Source organism: Leucopleurus acutus, assembly GCF_964270905.1.
Source record: "Leucopleurus acutus genome assembly, chromosome: 2".
Taxonomy (NCBI): Eukaryota; Metazoa; Chordata; class Mammalia; order Artiodactyla; family Delphinidae; genus Leucopleurus; species Leucopleurus acutus.
In genome coordinates this window covers 78,365,639-78,387,384 of record NC_139143.1, presented here as the reverse complement: position 1 = coordinate 78,387,384, position 21,746 = coordinate 78,365,639, and the positions used below count along the sequence as shown (strand labels likewise).

General features: G+C 37.6%; 1 protein-coding gene across 1 annotated transcript in view; it reads right to left on the bottom strand.

The window, feature by feature from the left end:
* Nucleotides 1-19,329, bottom strand: part of SPTA1 (spectrin alpha, erythrocytic 1) — a gene marked incomplete at both ends in the record, with an annotated part of 72,763 nt that extends 53,434 nt beyond the window's left edge. The window contains 15 exons of the mRNA XM_082833191.1: nucleotides 1,336-1,517; nucleotides 2,973-3,177; nucleotides 4,516-4,671; nucleotides 4,817-4,894; nucleotides 6,215-6,325; nucleotides 6,921-7,058; nucleotides 8,542-8,643; nucleotides 8,745-8,880; nucleotides 9,824-9,978; nucleotides 12,532-12,676; nucleotides 13,235-13,368; nucleotides 15,152-15,298; nucleotides 16,093-16,233; nucleotides 17,890-18,015; nucleotides 19,093-19,329. Of these exons, the coding sequence (XP_082689317.1) occupies nucleotides 1,336-1,517; nucleotides 2,973-3,177; nucleotides 4,516-4,671; nucleotides 4,817-4,894; nucleotides 6,215-6,325; nucleotides 6,921-7,058; nucleotides 8,542-8,643; nucleotides 8,745-8,880; nucleotides 9,824-9,978; nucleotides 12,532-12,676; nucleotides 13,235-13,368; nucleotides 15,152-15,298; nucleotides 16,093-16,233; nucleotides 17,890-18,015; nucleotides 19,093-19,329 (2,193 nt within the window). The remainder of the gene's footprint in view (nucleotides 1-1,335; nucleotides 1,518-2,972; nucleotides 3,178-4,515; nucleotides 4,672-4,816; nucleotides 4,895-6,214; nucleotides 6,326-6,920; nucleotides 7,059-8,541; nucleotides 8,644-8,744; nucleotides 8,881-9,823; nucleotides 9,979-12,531; nucleotides 12,677-13,234; nucleotides 13,369-15,151; nucleotides 15,299-16,092; nucleotides 16,234-17,889; nucleotides 18,016-19,092) is intronic.
* Nucleotides 19,330-21,746: the final 2,417 nt, after the last annotated feature.

Genomic DNA, 21,746 nt, shown 5'->3' with positions numbered 1-21,746 from the left:
GTGGCTAGGATTCAGTGCTCTCACTGCCTCAGTCCGACCTCAACATCTCTCCGGGAACTGAAACCTTGCTCCAATCTGCTACAGGCTCAGACCATCTGAAATCAAAGCCACCCATTCTTGCATGGCCCTGCAATCAACCTTTCTCTTCTCCAAACTCCGAGATTTCAGTTTGTTGGGCCTCACTGTGTGTTGGGCACAAGAGCTTGTGTTCCATAACAGGAGAACAAATTCCTGGTGGTTGAAATTCCAAACTAGGGTCAAATACTCCTACTTATTACATGTTTACACATGCTGTTCCTCTTCTTTGTATGTTTTTAGTTACTTTTCACCAAATCTTTTCTTTTCCCTTCTTTGAAAATCTGTTCCAAACTCTCTTCCTCCATGTAGATTTCAAAGCTATCTTTATATGGTTTTCCTAACTCCAGCCTTTTACTTCAAACTCCATTAAGCCATACCTAGAGCTATGTAAGTGACTGGGTTTGCTTTGTTTATTTCTATTTTCTGTAGATTATTCTGTCTTTTCCTTTTAACCAAGAGTTACCAAAGAGCAGACATCATAAAAGTGTATTGTAACAGGAAAAATCAGTGCGACTTTGTAGGGAAGAGCAGAATAATTTTTAAATACAAGCTAGGATTCCTGGGATGAGAGATTGAGTCAGCTGGAAGTGGATTTCTGCTGAGTTCTCCAGAAACTCACATACAGTATCAATACTCTAGAAACGTATTGGATAAATTTATTTAAACTAACAGTCTGGTGGGATTTCAGTGGGTAACTCTGAAACTAAGAGCCTAGACATCTGCTTCTTAGTCCTGGCCTTGCTATTAATTTTCTCTGTGACATTAGGGAAGTTACTTCACTTCTCTGGGTTTCAATTTTCTTAAGAAAAAAAATGGTACGATTAAAAATATTTTCAAACTTTGAGTTGCAGGATTGCCAGAATAGAAAGAGGAAATTTTATAAAAACTTTTATTTTACAGGTGAGGATACAGAGGTGTGAAAATATACACCAAATATCACAGAACTAGTAAGTGATAAGGCTATATATAAAACCCAGGTTTTTGGATTGAGAGTACAGTGTTATATTTAGAAGAGTCAATAAAGTCTTACATCAGCCATGGGGTTCTGAAAAAAGACACAAGGCACCCAGGAGAAAGGCTGGATTAAAGGAGATATTGGAAAGACGTAGTTGACCAACTAAAAGTTTTGAATTTTTACCTTTGGTTTCCTGCTCTCTCTCTGTTTTTTTTAAACAATAATTACGTATGATCAGTGTGCTCAGAACATATACAGGTGAGTTGGCCTATAATTGGCCAAAGAGCTAGCTAGCAACAAACCTGACGAGCAGCCATGGCAGACTCCAGGAGGCCATGTTTCCTGAGCAGATTCTGTATATCAGCCAGACCTTTCCCATAATCCTCAGACCTAGCCTGCCATTCCACCTCCTCCAGCCAGTGCTTCAGGTCTTCTGCATTATTTTCAAATTGCAGCTGCTTGTTAGCTTCATATAACTGAGTCCCTAGGAAAAGACAGCAAGTATAAGATAACTGATAACTGTCATAACTGATCCTCATTATATGCTAACACATGTTACATCAATTTAAGGAGCAATATAATATTTTGACCCTCCAGTGGGAAAAAGTATAACTGTCTCACATGTGATTATATAAGAAATTATCATAAATTTGTAGAATTCAGATTGTATTTGTTTTTGAAGATAGTAGTGTTCGCAAAACAAAGATAAACAATTTGTTCATTTCTTGTTGAGGTATAGTGCTGCTATGTTAGATTTTAACTATCTTGGGTATTTTCATGTCACTTGTTACTCTCTATTGAGACCTCCTTTTCAAAGGGATTCAAACACAAACACTGCGTTTTCTGAGAGAAGTATAAAACTTGGGGTTGGCTCAGTTTGAAATTTTGAAGTGTCTTTTCCTAAATATCTTTCTCAGAACTTTGCTAGGCCCCTCTCTTAGTGCCTCTTCTTCATCACCAACCACGCCTTACAATTTTTTCTTCCAGAGAATATCTTGATTATCCACATTGTTCTCAGCTAAATTCTTTATTCTATGATCTTATAGCAATTATTTGTGTTATTTCTGTGAAGCAATTACTATGATGTAGAGTAGCAGCAACTTATTGTTACAATCAAGTGAATTTTTTTTTCCTAAACCAAAAATCAGGATGACATCCGACAAAATCAGTATAATGTATCTTTTCTATAACCAGGGCAGAGTCATGTCTATAGATGATGTTTATAACAAGGGGGATATAGACAGAGAAACTTCATTATTGGTGTTAATCATGGCAATTGATTAATTTTCCAAAATAAAAGGTGAAGTTAAATTTAAGTAGAGGCTCTTCAAGCAGACATGGGAATTTTCTAAGAGCTTACAGCAAAGCCTGAACATGCTCAGATAGGTAAAATAAGTCATCAAGCCCTATTCATAAGAATAAAATATCATGGGAACATCATATGGGGCACCAACAATATTTTAATGTCTAATTTTATACCCTGGGTCGGAAAACCTTGTTTCATCTATAGAACCAAAATATGTATAATATAATTTAAGGACACTAGTTTTAGGTACATAGCCAATACTGAATTCATGGTATCTGAATATTTATTCAAGAGGAAGAAAAAAGTGAAGAAAACAAAAGTAATTTCAGTTGAAAAGACTTACATACATGAAGAAAACATAAAATTGTGTTAATATATAGTGTGATATATTAATCACACTAATATATAGTGTGATTATATTAATATATAGTGCGATATATTATCACACTAATATATAGTGTGATAAATTTAGGTTAGATTTTTAAATTTCTTGACCAATACAGGAATACACAGGGAAACAAATGAGTAGCATCCCTTCTTATAGAAGTCACTAGGTAAACTCAAGGTGGTAAAGATGAAGAAGGTGGGTTTCAGAATTTAGGAATTTGTTTTCAACAAGGCTCTGCTTCTAACCTTTCTGTGCTGTAGCCTCCAGCAATTCCATCCAGAGTTTGGCAACTTCACTCAAACGAGCATCCACACTTTCAGAGGCATAATGATTGCTCTCAATCATCTCCTGGCCAGTTTTCTGTATGTTATTGAGCTGGATCTCATTAGCTGCCAATTCTTCTTCAAAGACTTGCTGCTTTTGAACCTGGCTCTTCAAGTTCTGTGTATCCTGAGACAAAATGAAAACAATTAAGGAAAACCATTCCTTGAAGAATGAGGGGCAGACATTCTGAGGACAGGAATTTCTTTTCACTATAAATCTAACTGAACTAAGAAGAGGATATAAGGCAGAACTGTCCTAGTCCAAGTATAGAGGCAGAAGAGGCTTAGGAAACTGTGTGACCAATCCCTCCTCTATACAAATGACAGACGTGGCTAATCAACCCCTGAATTTATTTCTGTTGAGTCTGGATATAGTCTGAAGACCATTTTAAATACGACACCCCATGCAAGCACTAACAATCTATTAGAGCTGTCATGAAAGATGGAGATTATTTTCCATTCCTGTCCTAGTATATGAAACATCCATCCTTTTGTCCCATATACAGAAGATCTGTTTACCCTGCATACACTGGAACCATAACTCCTCAGGAGAACACAAGCACATAGTGCTGAGTTTTACAGAATGAAAGGTACAGATTAGATGCTCAAAGTTCTATAAAAAAAAGTGAGAACAAAAGCATCAGAGGTATACGTTTAAGACTAAATGATATTTAGAAGTAAATACTGTGAATAGATATTGGCCTAGAAATCAAGAGACTAATTCTAGCCCTGATTATAAATGCAAAAATTTGTGAGTATATATGTGTGTGCATAATAGTTTATATTGTGAGTGAAAAATATGTGTTTTACACAAGCAGAAGGTAAAGAAACCTATGTATGGCTCAGAGATAATTCAGAATATTTTCAAAGTCAAACAAACTAAGACAGGAGAGGGAGAGAATTCAAGCCCAGTTTTTACCTTCTCCCAAAAGAATTCATGCTTCTACCCCTTATGTTAAACTTCATTCTAAACATTGATTCTTGGCTAACCTTGGGCAACTCACTTCACAATTCAGATCCTTGGTTTCTTCATCTGTAAAATAAGGAGTTGTTCCTTTCCAGCTACAAAACCACATAAGTCTATATTATATCAAACCATTAGGTTACTTTTGAGTTCCGGGTAGCTTGAATGTACATTATGATTAGACACAACATTTTCCTACTATAAGCGTGCAGAGGGCAACAGAGGGCTAAATAAGGAGAGTTCCTCCGTTTCTCCATTCTGTTAAGGACCACTGGAAATTGTGCCAGAGAAAAGGGATGATGGGCAACAGGGTGTAGGAAAACCAGAAACTTGATGTACAGTCTTGGCGGAGTCATTGCCCTTCTCTGAGTATCTGTCTCTCCATCTATAAAATGAGGCTCACCAGCTGAACGCTATTGTCCTTTCAGTTCCAAGACTAATTCCATGAAATTCAGTCCCAATGAGTATGTCCAGGGTCTGCAGTTTGCAAATCCTGCCTACCTTGTAATCTTCATCATCTGTCAACTTTTTCTTCTTGTTGATCCAGTTCTTTAGGTCATCTGAGTCCTGATACAGTTGCTGCAGAAGCAATGAATCCTCCAGCAATCTGCGTCGAGTGGCAGCCCTTTCACGTAAAGCATTCTGTCGGGCCAACAGCTGCAAAAAACATAAACAAACTCACTGCCAGCAAAATCAAATATGGATACATGAGATTCACTGCCCACCAAGGTTATCATGCTCTAACACTTTCCCTGATCCCGTGCATAAGCAGGCAGAGACACATAGGGGACCTTGGACATACCCCATCCCGGATAGCAGCAATGTTCTCTGAATCATAATGGTCATTATCAATCAGTTTGGTTGCAGTCTTGTCTAAGGTCTGGAAAAAGAAAAAAAAAGGAGTGGTTTTCCCTCAGTGGCCACTGAGTAAGTGGCCACTGTTTGGCTAACTGTTTAAAAAGGAAGCATGACAATGTTGGAAGTAGACAAGTTTCAGGGTCAGAAGATCTAGGTCCTACTTCTGACTTCTGTTATAAATTGTATCTCAAAATGTATTGTATCTCAGGCAGGTTAATTACCTTCTCTATGTCACAATTTTTTTTTAATCTCGTTTACAGTAAATGAATCCTGAGGTGAATCGTACGAGGTGAATATCTTATCTAGTCTTAAATTTTTAAGAGGAAGCATTATTGATATAGTCACATCCAGTGCCACCAGTCTCTATCATCTATCTATCTATTCATCCTTCCATCCATCATATATCATATATCCTTTTATCTACATCTATATAGCTACATGGGGAATGGAGTCACAAATTACAGACATGAATTTTTACTCATATTCATTCATGATTCCCAAAATTGCTAGAGCTCAGGATGGATTAATTGATTGGGAATAAGAAAATGATCTAAAATAAACAATAGCATTTTATGAACTGTAATTTATTTTACACAGTTAGCTTTTACCAGTGAAAATCAACTTAACAAGCATATGGACTGGGAATGACCATATTAAGCTCTGTACTGACTGAAGATTAACAGAGAAGACTTGGAATTTTGTTTTTAGTGTGGTTGTTGCTGCTGGTGGTGGTATACATGCACACGTACAAGGTTAAAGTCAGCACTGTCCTACGGAACATACAGTAGATTGGACAAATAAAGTCTTCCTCACACTTCTCTGAGACTTGCTTATGTACTGACATAAGACATTTTCTGGGACATTGTACTTACAGTTCACAGGAAGACTACAGTAGCATTAAATGAGAAACACATAGATGAAGGTATACAGGAAAAGATAGATACTACTTAGATATCTAGATATTACTAAAGAAAACCAAATGGAGATATTATCAGAGGAGAAAAAATATAAAAAGTAAATAATACATTCAAACTTTTAAGTTATGATTCTATGTTGGATATGGATCCAATAGTTTCTACTTATACTGCAGAAAAAATAAGACAATCATGCACTTCATCAGAAAATATAAATGGCTCAAAATCTTTAAAACTTTCTAAATATGTTTTGTGGAATACAAATGTATTGATAAAATATGGGTATGATTATTTTTCTGGATGTTTTCTCTTTAAAGAACAACCTTCATGTTATGTCTGATAGTTATGAGTGATTCTAAGGATTGGTATTATATGAGATGATATGTACAAACATGAAGCCAATACCCAAACCAGGGCCCATTTCTTACTGTGATCTTCTCCTCCTGGGCAGTAAAGGCTTCCTCAAAGTCATCATGCTTCTGAAGAAGGGCTTCAACACTGCCCAAGGAGTTTCCCAAGTCCTCATTTTCCAGGAAGGCCTATAGAAGACAAAAAGATACATCCCAGCTGTACCTCACTGGTGAGAAACATTCCCTTTGGAATATCTCTGAGAAAGAAGTAAGGAAGGAGGTGAGGGGAATAGAGAGCAAGGTGGGAATTAACACAAAGTAGGAGAGGAGATAGAGGCTAACATTTAGCAGCAGGAGGTTCAGAGTCCCTTCCCAATCTTCTCATACAACTTTATCACTTTTGTCTCTGTGTCTGAACCAACCAATCTAGGCACTATTCTGAGATCTCAAATACTCAAGAGGACCACTCACCTCCTCCAGGAAATCTTTCGTTAATCCTGCCTGACTCATTACATTTTCTCTTGCTGAACTCTTAACAACTGGATATTCATTTCACCTCATGTTCAGTAGAGCTTAAAGACTCTCTGCTTTGTATTTAGGTATTTTTCTGTGCGTTTGTCCATGAGGGAATTTCAAGAGTCTCGCAGAGAGGGCCAATCTTTTCTCCTCCTTGTGGCTCACCCTCCAGTTCCTGGGTGAACTGAAGTGGTTGTAAGGGTGTTGATAGTAGTAAATAAGGAGAAGGAGAAATGGCTTCTGGACACTTTCTGAGCCCCTTTGTTACCTCTTGTCTACTCATCCAACTGTCCACTTGCTCACTGTCACGGTAGAAGAGGTGTAGTTCCAGGCACTGCTCATACTGCTGCCAACGCTTGTCCCACAGTTCCAGCAGAGCATCCCAATGGGAGGTAAGTACTGCCATCTTTGGAAAGGAAGAGATAATGTGCCAGGAAGATACTAATTAATTTATTTTATCCTACATTCACTGAGCATCTAATAAATGTAAGGCTTTTTGAAGGATACAAAAATGAATAGGAAATGGGATTTTCTCTTAAGGCTGCAACATCTAAGTGAATCACTGTAGTATAGGAAAAATGGGATAAATACCATAACAGAGGTACACCACACTTAATATGTATAAATAAAGAAGGAAAGATTAATTCAGATTTGAAGAAGCAGGGAGCAGAAGTATAGAAAGTATTGTATCAAACAAAGATTTGAAGGGCAGGGAGGTGTGGATCGGGATTGTAGGAGGACATAATACCGCAAGCAAGTAATTACTCCAAGTAATCATTAGATTATACGAAGTGCTCCAGAGAAAAGTGCAGTGTCTAAAAAAGATAAACATTTAATGAAATTCAAATTTATAGGGCACTTAAATGATCAGATTTAGAAGTTTGCATTCTATTCCAAAAGCAAATAAGAACCATCACGGTGAAAGTGACATTCTCAAACTCATAAAAGCCTTTGTTTCTGCCCAAGCATCTGCCCAAGTAATTCCAGCTTATTAAAACAGCTGCTGTGTTAACTCCATTAAAAAGACAGTAACAATTCTCAGAATCCCAGGATAATAGGTAAGTTTTCAAGGATTTAGGGTCCCACTATTCCTTTGGCAGGAAATAGTTAAAAATAAAAATCCGTAGTATAATTTTCCCATAGAGTTCTTGATGAACTGAAAATATGGTCATCTCAACCTTCATCATATAGCACTCGGGGCTGTGCTTGGAATCTAATGATATGAAAAGAGCCTGCAAATCTTATTTCAGTTATCATCCCAAAGAGTTCCTGTGACGCTGTGACTGGAGTAAAATGTCTCAGGGATGAGGAGGTTTACGTGAGCCCTTGGGATCTAGGAGGTTAGGATGATGGCAAACAATCTTCATTCAGTGGAATTCTGAGTGTTTAAAGCTTTCCTGTTGCTTAATGGAGATTTGAGAAACACAGATATAGGAAAATCAGTTTGATTTGAGGTTGTATAGAGGAGAGAAGAAAGGGATCCATGTGCCAGGAACCATGCTAGGTACCTTAGGGAACCCAAAGATGAATAAGGTGCAGTCCTCAAAGAATTCACAATCTAGAGATGAGCATGGGAAAGTGATAAAACAGAGCACATGTGACAAGGCAAGATGGTATGGAGGCTTCAAATTAGGTAGAAGGTAGGTGATGAAATTAGTTAGGTTGATGAAGTAATGTCTCAGATGTGAGGGAGCACACATCAAGTCCTGAGAACTTCAAATGCCTCAAATTAGCTAAAGCAACATATGAAGGAAGCAGGGTGATATTTGAGCCCACATTAAGATGTTTATACATCTTCTGTCCTCTTTCAGAGATTGTCATATTAATATGAGATTAAGTGAAGGCTTAATATGTATCAAAATTTCACAAATTCTGTTAAACTAGATTACCTTATCCATGACTTCATCAGATGCTTCATGATTGGCATCCAGCAGGGCTTGACCAGTCTCATTAGCAGATTGAAATCGGTCATCATAAGAGTCAATCTCATGCTGTGGTCATGAGACAAAATGTTTTAAAATGCAGCAAGAAACCTTCTGGCATTGTTGGAAACCGCCCTCTTCCTCCTACTGGGGAGGCCTTTCCTCTCTACCTTATGCTGCTGATGCCTGTCCAGTAGGGCTTCCCCACCAGTCACATCTGTGGGCAGCTCATCAGCATTGATCAAAGCAGTCTTCTCCTTCATCCAGCCTGAGAGCTCATCATAGTCAGATAAGAACCGCTGGTACCTGAGGGAAAGGTAAGGGAAAAGACAGGAAGGAGGAACCAGATACAAATGGACTTTGAACAAAGAGTCAGGGTTGGGTTGGGCTAAGATGTACAACATGTGCCTTGCCCTAATCCTACACCTCCCATTCCTCTGATGTACTTCCTATTCCTTTAGCAGTGCAGGTTGTAAATCCTTCACTCCAGGTTGTATATTCCTAGGGCAGATGCGTCATTGTGTGATGAAGCACTTGGACTTGACATCTCCAACATCACAAAGTCATATCCCAGATGCACTTGAAGTAGAATAAAGTACTCACAAGGAGGCCAATAAATAAGGACATAACATAACCAACAGGAAGCCTAAGGGACGACTAGAGTTAGGGTTAGGAGCCCTCATGTATTTTAGTTCACCCTTCACCATACCAGTAAAAACAAAAACTACAAAAAGATTATCTATTCAAAAAAATCAAAAGCTCACCAGTTCATTTTAAATCATATCAATAAGATAAACACTATTTTATGGTGATTTAATAACTAATCATAAAAATTAACTACTGAAATGTTGTCCAGATTTTTTGTAAGCTGACCTACATTCCAGAAATAATTCTAGATTTATTTTGTGTTCTTCAGCTTGGAAATTAATTCCAGTTCCTTAGCTAGGGCCAGGATTTTAACATGTTTCTTCAGCTAATTTTTCAGTTCCATGGACCACTTCATAGCTTCTTACAACTGTACAAACAGAGGAAGACAGGAAGGGTACAGGTGAAAGGAGGTGTCACGCTGAGGATTATATCAGCCTTCAAAGGACTTCTCCTGGCAAATTAAAATTTCTTTTGCCTCTACTGAGCAGGTAGGAGGGCTGGGTCACTCATTATTTTACTCCTTTCACTCTTTTATTTCTGCTTTTGATGTTATACTTTGACCTAGAGATAGGTAAAGCAGTAGAGAAGAAGGATTTCTCACCTATAAGAAGCCTGCAGCTTTTCATATCTGCTGGTAGCCAAGGTGCGAATGTGCCCCCAGTTGGAGACCAGATCCTCTTTCATCTGCTGGATCTGTGCTGCATCTGAAGGATGGGAAAGCTTCAACTTGTCTGCTTTGGCACATAACTCCTTCACCTTTGGGATAAAAAAGAAACCTAGTATGTGAAGGTAGTCAACCGTATGGTGATGGATGGCAACTTTGTAGTATATACGGATGTCTAATTATAATGCTGTACATCTGAAACTTATATAATTAAAAAAAAAAGATAAAGAAACACAGTGGGAAATCCAAGCATTCTGGTCCTCTTGGCAAAGTTTTATGGGAAGAATGTAACATAATAATCATAAGAATTAGAATAATTTATTAGTGCTTTTATATTGATATATTTATATTAATATACTCATGTAACTATATTAACAATAATAATTTACTGATTACATTTTGTCTCTCGTTGTGCTAAGCACTTCATATGCATTTTCTTGTTTTATAGTCTTCCTTTAATAATACTGTGAGGTAAAACTATTCTTGCTCTCCTTGTATGTGAAAACTGAGAGGTTGAGTATTTTATTTGCCCAAGGTCATTGAGCTAGTCAATGTCAGAAGCAATGTTTAGACATACATCTGTCCTTCATTACCCTCTATACTAACTCCGTAAACATTATTGTGGGAACCAGAAAGACATTTCTGCCAAGGAAAATTGCTGCCAAGAAAATTTCAGTAATGTCAGGCCGTTTTGAGCACAATTCTTGAGGAGCAGGCTTACTAGGGAAAATTCCACATGTTACCATTAGTTCTTCTACTATACCCAACTATAATTAGATGTTGTCTAGGATTTGAGATTTCATTATCATTATTCATTAAATCATGGTATTTTATCATCCATAATTAGAAAAATAAAAAGACCAAAGAGAAAAAATGAGGAAGAACAAAAGAAGTAGAATGGTGAAATCATTTTCAGAAACAACCCATGCACAGAGCTATGATTAAAGCATAGCAAGTAGGGATCTTCCTGTGGGCTGACTCCACTGTAGAAGCTCAGGCGTAATTAGTTTAAGTTATGGTTAAATTGTGACGGGAAGAAGTAAGAATGGGAATCATTCAAGAAAACAGGCTTGCTCCAATTTCTAGTGTGTCTATACCTACTGTAGGTATAGGAACCGGGGTTTTCCAATTTCCAGAAGAAAACCCAAAGGTGGGTTTAGTAATGTGTTGTTGTTTTAACATCTTTTTTGGAGTATAATTACTTTACAATGGTGTGTTAGTTTCTGCTTTATAACAAAGTGAATCGGCTATACATATACATATATTACCATATCTCCTCCCTCTTGCATCTCCCTATCCCACCCTTCTAGGTGGTCACATAGCACCGAGCTGATCTCCCTGTGCTATGCAGCTGCTTCCCACTAGCTGTCTATTTTACATTTGGTAGTATATATAAGTCCATGCCATTCTCTCACTTCTTCCCAGATTACCCTTCCCCCTCCCCGTGTCCTCAAGTCCATTCTTTACGTCTGCATCTTTATTCTTGTCTTGCCCCTAGGTTCTTCAGAACCATTTTTGTTGTTGTTATTGTTTTTTTTAGATTCCATATATATGTGTTAGCATACGGTATTTGTTTTTCTCTTCCTGACTTACTTCACTCTGTATGACAGACTCTAGGTTCATCCACCTCACTACAGATAACTCAATTTCATTTCTTTTTATGGCTGAGTAATATTCCATTGTATATATGTGCCACATCATCTTTATCCATTCATCTGTCAATGGACACTTAGGTTGCTTCCATGTTCAGGCTATTGTAAATAGTGCTGCAATGAACATTGTGGTACATGACTATTTTTGAATTATGGTTTCCTCAGGGTATATGCCTAGTAGTGGGATTGCTGGGTCATATGGTAGTTCTATTTTTAGTTTTTTAAGGAATCTCCATACTGTTCTCCGTAGTGGTTGTATCAATTTACATTCCCATCAACAGTGCAAGAGGGTTCCCTTTTCTCCACACCCTCTCCAGCATTTATTGTTTGTAGACTATTTGATGATGGCCATTCTGACTGGTGTGAGGTGATACCTCATTGCAATTTTGATTTGCATTTCTCTAATTATTAGTGATGTTGAGCATCCCTTCATGTGTTTGTTGGCCATCTGTATATTTTCTTTGGAGAAATGTCTCTTTAGGTCTTCTGCCCACTTTTGGATTGGGTTGTTTGCTTTTTTGATATTCAGCTGCATGAGCTAGTAATGTGTTTTAAGTGTCTGAGTTTATTATAAACAGGGAAGAAGAAACTTACTCCCTTTTCGACTGAGTGAAGGGCAAGAAGAAACAAGGTTCAGCTCCAACAGGAGAAAGTATAGTTAGATAAAAGAAAAGACTCTCTGGCCATGGGGTACTGAGTTAGATTAGGAAACCATTCTTGAAGCTATCTATTTTGGTTTAAATTATGAAATAAATTAGAAAAAGCTTGAGCGTATATAAAACATATATGTATATTTAAATAAAAATAATTAAATAAATTAAGAGATATCCAAGATTCATGTACAAGTTATAAACTAGAATAAGGAGGTATATTCAAGTGGCACAAAATTTCTCCTTCATTGAAATAGTGAATTTACTGTGTCCTATGGAGATGAGATGAACACCAAATGCCTTTTCTAGCTCAAGGGATTAGCCATTCCTCCAACAGGCTTACTTTGTCATTCATGACTGCAAGGTTCCTCTCAAGTGTCTTGTGACTGTGAAACAGTGCCTCAGAGCTCACAAGGTCTTTGCCATAGTCTTCAGAGGTGACTTGAGGCTCCTTCTCTTTAATCCACTGGATGGCTTCAGTCACGTCCCTGTCAGACATCTCCATGAGCTCCAGCAAAGGAAGAAGGCAGGCATTTCAGGGCAAACAGCACACAGCAAGGACCAGTCTAGCTCACTCAGTTAGAAATTACCCTATCTTCACCCACACTAGCAAAAAACATAAGGTAAAATGTTCTTTACTGCTTTTAATGGTTTCCATTGAGAGTTAGAGACTTAGGCATCCTGACAACTGAACCTCCAAATATACTTCCTATACCTGGGTCAGCTCTTCATGAATGTCCTTCTTCCCAACTTCACCCTCCATTCCCTTCCGGTTCTTAACCTGCTTTTCTTGCCTCTGCAGAGCTTCCATCACTAATTTACCAGTGCTATTTGTATTGCTTTAAGCTCCATTAGACACATACTTGGCTATAGAGTGGGTCACAATTTTCTTAACTACTCTCTCCCTTGTTGTCTTTAAAGGCAAGCACATGAGTTTCTGTTTTTAGAGGTACTGGCCACTAATTGCTAACAGTAGACAGAGGCTAACACAAATAACAAGCATGGTGCTATTGCAGTTTCCTACAGTTCAGTGGTGAGATTCCTACCTTTTGAATCGCTGGAGGTCTGCAGCACTGGACAGCATTTTCTGTCGTTGGAGAGCCAGACCATGGAGCCGCTCCCAGGCTGCATTCACTTCCTCCTGCTTTGACTGAATCAAGGGCAGCTCAGGATGCTTTTCCTGTGGGAGAAAGTAAATGATGGACTAATGCAAAAAATCATTTAAACACTTCTTATTTCACACTTCACTTTATCCCTGCTCTCTAACTCTTACTTGATCCACCTCACCAAAATCTAGAAAATCAAACCGCCAGATATTTTGCCCACAGCTCCAGACTAGCCTACCAACACAGGCTTGCCCAACCTCATTATTTTCAGAACTCCATCATGTTGATGCCTGCTAACTCCCTTCAAGATCCTGGAAACCAAGGAAAAGAAGAGAAAATTCCTTTTGTGAAATCTGACTTAATTTTTCAAAACTCTAATACTGTGGGTCTTGGTTCTTTTGGGGTCCTGATACCTTTGAGAAGCTAATGAGAGCTATTTCCCTCTTTGCAGAATTATACAGACATGCAGATAAACTTAATTTTGCAGAAAACTCCACGCATTTTTGCAAACTAACTGAAGCAATGAGATTTATGAATACTAGATTAAGCTAGCAGCATCAGCCCATTTTGATACTTGGCAATTTTGAGTAGTTCCCAAATACCCGTCTCCCTACTCCTCCTATCCCTGTTTATTCCCATTTCCATTTCTATTTTGAAGCCTCATCAGACTGAATTTTCTAATTCTCCTTCCATGCTTATAAATAGAAATGATATTCTATGAGCCCCAGCACTTAGGCATCAAGAGGCCTTTCAGCTTCTGTTCTTACCTTCTTGGAACACATAAAAAAAGCATGATCTACTGAAAGATGAGAGAGCATATGGAGAAAACCTTCATTTTTCTTGCTAAATCTCCATACATGGGAGCAAGGCCATTTTAGACACTCCACCCCAACTGACTCATTGTATAACTGCAGTGACTTAAGAATAACAGGTGATATCAGCAGAATAACCCAGCTGAGCAGCTGAGTCACTGAATCATGAACCAGTGAATCTGATTCACTGAAAAAAATAGGTTGTTTGTTGTTTTCAGTTTTGTGGTAGTTTGGTAGATAGTAATAGATAACTTAAAAATCTCCACAATAAGAAAAAGGTGATAGAGGGAGAAAATTTGGAACTGTTGGAAATGTGGCCTGGAAAAAAATTGAGAAATATGTTATTTTCCCCTACTCCAGTACCCGTTCATCCTGAAATCTTGGTTCTATTAACACAGAAGCATCATTCCCATTATAAAGCTGCCGTGATAATGAAACCTTAAATGGAAAAGCACGATAGCCAACTGTTAGAATTTCTAATTCCTTCATGTACATATAAAATCAGACTGACTTCCCAGTTCTCACATATGTTAGGATTATTTATTCACACACTGAGTTTTTACATGCCCAGAAATTAAAAACTTATTTAAGCACTTTCTTAAGAAAATGAAGATAAATCTGCCTCCTTTTCCCTTCCCCCCAAAACACAAAAAAATTAGTTTAATTATATCATGTATATTATGATAGCCCACCATTATTTTATATTCTTTGCTACTTTATTCTGGTTCTTCTTCATGAAGAAAGAGTGCTTCATAAACTTGAGAAATCAATGTACTGCATGGTGCAGGAGTAACCCCCTTGTGGATTGAATTCCTTTATGTAAACACACATACACTCACTCACTCTCATCTCCATTTCCGTGGACTGGCAAGGGATACATTCAGAAAGGAGAGGAAACTGCTCTGGGCATGTTGCTCCAGGGACAGGCATACCTCTGCTTTCTCACAATGTCCTATATCTTTCATGTCTCATCCACTAATGGCCAGAGAGTCTTCTTGAAGATCAGACCCTTTCTCTGGCTTAGCTCTCTTGTTCCCCACCTCACCTCAGCACACTCATTGGCATATTGGTTCACTCCATTCAACCTCTCCTTTCGAACTGCCAGATCTGCTTCGAAATCTTCAAACTTCTTATGCAGAACCTCTGTGCGCTCCCAGTCCTCACCCAGCTCCACTGATGTCACTATAGCCTCCTGTAGACAGAGAAAACTCTGGTAAGTCACCCATAAACATTTAGGAATTCCTGCAGTTCAAATGCCCAAAACCCTTGCTCACAGTCCCAGGATAACTCAGAAGGAGATACTGGTGGAACTTGGGAGAACCCTTCAGGAAAGAGCCAGAAGCAGCAGTGTATTTCCTGAGGTGGTGTTCTGGCCCAGGGAACAGTGGTCTTTGGGGTAATTCTTTGGAGAGACCAGGAACATTGTTGGCAAAAGCCCCTGGGAATACCCTTTTGTGTATTGGAACCTGAAAAATAAATTCATCCTGGTTCTACTCAATTCAACAAACTGAGCATTTACAAAAGTATTGTGCTAGGCATTTGCTTGTGTAAATGTTCAGTCCTAACCACAGGATTATTCTTTAAGTATGTAGAAAATAAAAACCTCCCTAGTTATAGGTACTGAGAGACAAAGAATTAGGGAAAGAACTGCAATGCTCTAAGCTGGACACAGAGTAAGAGCAAAAATCTAGGATTGAAGGCTCATGGAAGGTAGAATGGGGACAATCCTAGATCATCTTTCAATGCAGTTTTTGTGTAAGTCTTGCCTTCTTCATATTCAGATTCATACATTTAGACTTATCCCCCTACAGTGTTAACTACCTCCAGAATACCCCTAAATCTTTGCCAACATTCCTCTTTCTTCCAAGGAACTAAGCCCAGAAAGAGACATCCTAACTTCTTTATGAAAGGCCTGCATTAAATTGCTATGGGATGTCTGGGGCAGATGGATGGGAAGTCCTATATGCATACTGTTTGGTCCTATACCTTGTCTCCAATCCACTCCAAGATGTCAGCACACTCCTGTAAGTACTGCTGAAGCTTCAGGGCCCGCAGCAGCAGGGTGCCTTTCTCTTGAGTCAGCTCCAGAAGCAGGTCCCAGAGGTGGCTGAGTTCCTCCAGAAGGACCTATGGGGAAAGTAAAACAACTCAGGCACAGTACCTGCTGTGGAGCAGCAGGTATAGACTCAGAGACCTGTGCAGAGAGGGGCCTGGATAAAAATACCTCCTCCCATTCACTCGTGCATTAATTGATCAACAAATATTTAAAGGAGGAAATAGGACATGTATATGAATAGCAATTAAACCATATGATCTTCCATAATAGAAAAAAATGAATAATGTTTTGGTGTTTTAGAGGATGAAGTGATTACAGACAATAAGACAAGATAGAATAAGAATTCATGAAAGAGTGCTCATTTGAATTGGACCATGAGGGACAGGTAGAATTTTGATAGGTAGACAATGGGCAGAGGGTGTTCAAAGTACTGAAAAAGACATAGAAAAAACTTAGCATGGACTGTTTGTCAGAAAGGATAAGAGTTACAATGTTTTTCTGACTTATAAAGGAAATAGTGGCACCAAAGCAATGAGAATTTGAGAGTATGTAGTTGAGGGCTCTAATGCCAAGTTAGCTTAGAAGACCAGATTTTACATATACTGTAAAATTGAAGGTGTCATATATGTTATGCCTTCAAGATTCTTGTATTTTTCAACTACTTCATGGTCCTAAGGTAACATGTAGCATGTAGACCACATTTATCTCTGAATCCTGCCATGGTGCAGACTGATATAGCCCCAGTGATTCTGATAGACGTGAAGATGTTTCAAACATTTCTCAAATATTTTAATTAATGTAAGGGATTGGTTTTTGTGTAAATTATACAAAATGATTTCTATTTTATGACAATAAATAAAATTTGAGATTTTCTTGTTAGAGTCTGCTTTCTAATAAGGTTTATTCTGGTTAATGTCTGTATCGCCTGACCATGTTTTGTTGACAGTAAAGCAAACTAGAATTTGTATGCTAAATATGGAACTACAGTCCTAATTTTTAAGTACAACACAAATTTTTTTTGAAATTTTTAAAATATTTAAACAGTAAAAAAAGTTCACTTATACAAAAAAGAACCTGAATTGACTGTATCAACACAAACTTGTTGGAAGAGTATATGAATTAAGTCAGAAAAAAAGCTGATACATTAGTAGTGGGTTCCATAGTTGTGGTGATCTTCAGTCTTCAGGGTTTAGGGAAGACAAGGGATTTTAGGAGGTTTTTTTCCCCCAAAATGAACAGATGAGAGGGTTTGGAGAGTTACAATAGTAGTCATAGTATGTGGGCTGTGAAGAGAAAGAGGCATCATAGACAAAGGGAGAAAGATTTCGGAGAAGATTCAAAGAAAGAGCATCCCTTGTTTAGAGAGTTTAAGGGACAAGGACTCTGAGGCTAGAAGAATTAAGTAGAAAGGACATTTCAGAAAACCAATTCATCTGGGTTGAAGTGGGTTTGATCTTGAGCCACCTATACTGTGGTGGCATACGCAGGAATGTGATGTTATTTGATGACAGCTTTGTATCATAGCTTTTCTCCCCACTCCAAGGAACACTAGGACATCCCATCATTTTTCCTGCCCTAACCCAAGTAAAAGATATAAGGAAGTACCATGGTTCCAAGCCAGTTATATCAAGGTTTATACCTGTTGTAATCAATTAAAACTCTGATAACATAATCAACATGATAACGTAATTAGAAACATCTCTCACAGAGTCCTGCCATAAATTTACCTTGGTGTCCTCATGGGCAAAATGCCCCTCAGGAAATCGAATTTTCCTGGTTTCTTCCAGCTCAGGAATGACCCTCGATTTTGCTTGCACCTCTGCTTCAAAGGATTCATGCTTCTGATATTTCCCCTGAAGATTAGAAATCAGAGTTTATAGCTAATGCAGCCTGGTCTCTCTGGAAGGGAGGTTCTTTTATTTCTCTTATTTCTTGCAGTCAGAACTACTTGTTTCCCAACCTAGATTAAGTGATAACCTATGACCATACCTGGAGGAGTCCTATCCTAAAAGAAGCGGTGGTGGCACCACTGCACTTAGGGTTTCAAAGGGTCCTAGGCTCAATGTCCAGGACCATAGTGGAAGTTTTTTTCCAGCCCCCACTGCCTTCGGGGAATTTCCAGTAAATATTATTTTAAATTCTCAATTGCCTTCTGTGGAAATGAAATAATGTAACACACAGTTTTTCCTCTTCAGCAAAGAGGAACCAAATGTTACTGAAAGTAGTGAACAATGAGGAAGATGATCATGGCAACAATGGCTTTTTTTTTAATTGAGAGGTTTTTGCATGCCAGATTATGTTTTTGCTGTCATATATAAATTGATCCATTTAGTAGATAACACTTTGTTCTTGTTCCAGGTGCTTCCTCTCCAATATCCATTGCACATTTTAGGCATGCAAGCCTTTCTTCTGATCCTGACTGTGCCTCTTTCTATAACATTGTACAAGTAGGAGTGGGAGCTTCCACCAAAGCTCTCCACCTGACTCCTCTCATTCAAACTTAACAAGAGGCATGAATAGCCATTTGGTAAAAACCCTGGTTAAATCACATCTTTCTGAGGAGAGCGAAGAGCAATTGTTTCAGAAACATTGATGTCTCTTCACCTCAATTCCATCCTTAATGTCACAAAATATTGAAATCAAATAGTGTGTCATAAATTCTTTGAATTCTCAGTGTTTTGCCCATGGGTTAACTTCAGAATGAGTTTATAAAATATTATCTAGAATGAGTTTCCTTTGTAAATAAGACATTGAGGCTTAAGGAGTTGAAGACATGTGCTATTTAAAGACAGAATTACAGTCCCCAAAGTCTAATCTTTCTGTTATATCATCCCTCTACAGTTTACCAGATGTACACCTACATTATGAAAATGTTTCCCTCCCTAGAGATCTTAGAGTCTACTCTGGGGAAGTCAAGGAAACTAAATGACCTGTATGTTAGTTGGGTCTTCATAGCTTTTATCGCCTGCAATCTTGATTTTCTCCAAAATCCATTTCTCGAGGTCATCTGCATCTCGTATGAAAACCTGGTAGTAATAGGAATCTTCAAGCTTCTGACCCCTCTCAGCAACCAGTTCCTTGAACCTCCGGTACCGGGTCAACACCTCCTGACGCCTCTCCTGGATCTCTTCTGCTGTTTCCAGCACTTTTGGCCCACCACTCTCCATAGCCTGCAAGTTAAAAAGCTTCTACCTATTGCTGGTTCTCAGATCTCTACTATACTGTCCTTTTATATGTCTCAAGGCATTTACTCATATTGGACTTATGTTCAGATAGCTTTAAGCCTATAAAAGCCTGTTTTTAGAAAGACGGTAGTACATTTATATAATTTTAACCATATACAGCTACAACCTAGGCTAATAATTCTTGATCATTCAGAACACTTTTTCAACTTTTCACATAAGTGTGTGCTAACATTAATAAATTTAATAAACTTAATAAAGTTTGATAAATGCTTATTATTGGACTAATAATCGAAGACAACTTTAAATTAGCAAAATCACAGAGTTTCAGATTGATAAAAAAGAAATATAATTTTATTGCTTTCAAAGGCTGAAGAGGTGTTAACATGTACTGATAATGATGAACTTAGTTTAATGAATAAATAAAAATGGTTTGCAATTAACTTGATGAATGATATACCCCAAAGTTTGAAAAGGTTGAATTCTTCTTACATAAAAATATAGCTAATATCTTGTTTACTCTTTTTATTTGCTTTATTTATAAACATTACAAATCAAAAGTTTGGCACATTTGCAACCTAATTATCACAAATTTCAAATTATTAGCATCTTGGTAATTGGCTTTTGCTATATAAAACATTGTATTACTATCAAACAACATAAAATATTATTTTCCTATAGTGGAATCCAACCTATTTGTGACAACATCGAGCAAAATCTCCATAGGGTCAGTCTTCATTCTTCTGGATATAAGCACAGTTTTCCTAGCTTACCACAATGAAAACATTCAATATAAAGTTTAAATTTTAGTCTCCTTCTGCTATACATAATTGCTATTCTGTGGATGGCCTTTACAAGTTTGGCTATAGAATTAAATCCTTCTATGGAGACTCAAACCTTTACTGTGTGTTACTTTGCTCCAAGTTACTAGGTTGTTCTCCATGTGAACCCATAGAAACAGGTCATTGCTAGATTTTGGTGCTGTATACTGGAAAGCTCAAGGTCATTGTTTAAAGTGAGACATTCATAAAAAGAGTTAAAATTAAACTTCTTTACCTCTTAAGAATCAAGAAACAATTCTTGCTGATCCTGTCAAAGATAGTACAGAAAAGTCAAAGGAGACAGCTTTCCTAATTATATTGGTGACAAATTGTACTGTAAAGAATTCTGTACTCACGATTTCCTTTGGAAAGTGTTACGCTTTTCCTAAAGGTCAAGAACCTGTCAAAATAAAATGTATCCAAAAGACAGAGAGAGAGAGAGAGAGAGAGAGAGAGACAAAGGGAGAGAAAGGGAAACAATTCACATGTAGTTGTCTAGTCTAATTCAGATAGAGATGAGAGAAACGTTACATATGTGGCAAGACAAAGAAAAAAAATAGCCCTTCACTTGGGACAGAATCCCGCCAGCTACAATCTACATTATCTTCAGGAGACAGATTCAGCTGAGGCAGCTGCTAACTTTCACAGATGCTGGGTGACTCAGCGGCTTGTGGGACTATGGCTCTCAAAGTTTCTCAACAGGACTTTATAAAAAATGAAAGCAAAAATTTTAGATGAAAAATTAGAAAAAAACTCAGTTATAGATGTAAGATAGAGTCAGTGTTATGATGGTGGTTTGTTTCTTTGATTAGTTTTAAATTTTATATCTGAGAATCGTAAATCAGGAAGGAATTCTGGGATGCCCATTCTTCACACTCTGTGAAGAATTACAAGAACTCAGGGCATACATATGTTCTTGTTCTAACCTATCTCTAGGAAATGCAAATCAACGACTCCATCAAAACCCAACTACAGATTTTTAGCAGCCTTTAAGCAACAATACATCCTATTTTTTGCTGTAGAACCTTTGTTAAAATAGAAAATTTTACTCTTTGCCTCACAGATTGGGTTTTTAAAAGTCTGATTTAGCCTTACCCTTAATCATTTAAATAAAAAGAACAAAGGAAGTAAGATATAGGCTTTTTTATTTGTATTTTGTGAAACAAAAATTAGGATACTTCATTTGACAAACTAATGAAGTCATAAAATATTTGAAAATTGGACAGAGTTTTAAACTGTAGGATAAAAGTCATCCTAATCTATGTATTATTTTTAATGGAGAGAAAAGAAACAGAAATCCTTCTCCAAACATATAGTTTGTAAAGGCAACTTTACAAAAATGAAACAAACCAAAGAAAATAGTGGGATGGTTTCAGAGCCTCCTAAAAAACAGTGGGTCTATCCATGCCAAACTTCATTCCAATACAAATCCAATTTGAATAATCTAGCTTTCACGGTCTACTAGGGTAGATCAAGGTTCTACATTTCTAGTTTCTTTTCTTCCTGGATCATCTCACCCAATGAAATTGAGAGAGCTTTAAATTCTCTTCTTGAAAGTATAATATTTACTTTTTCACATAC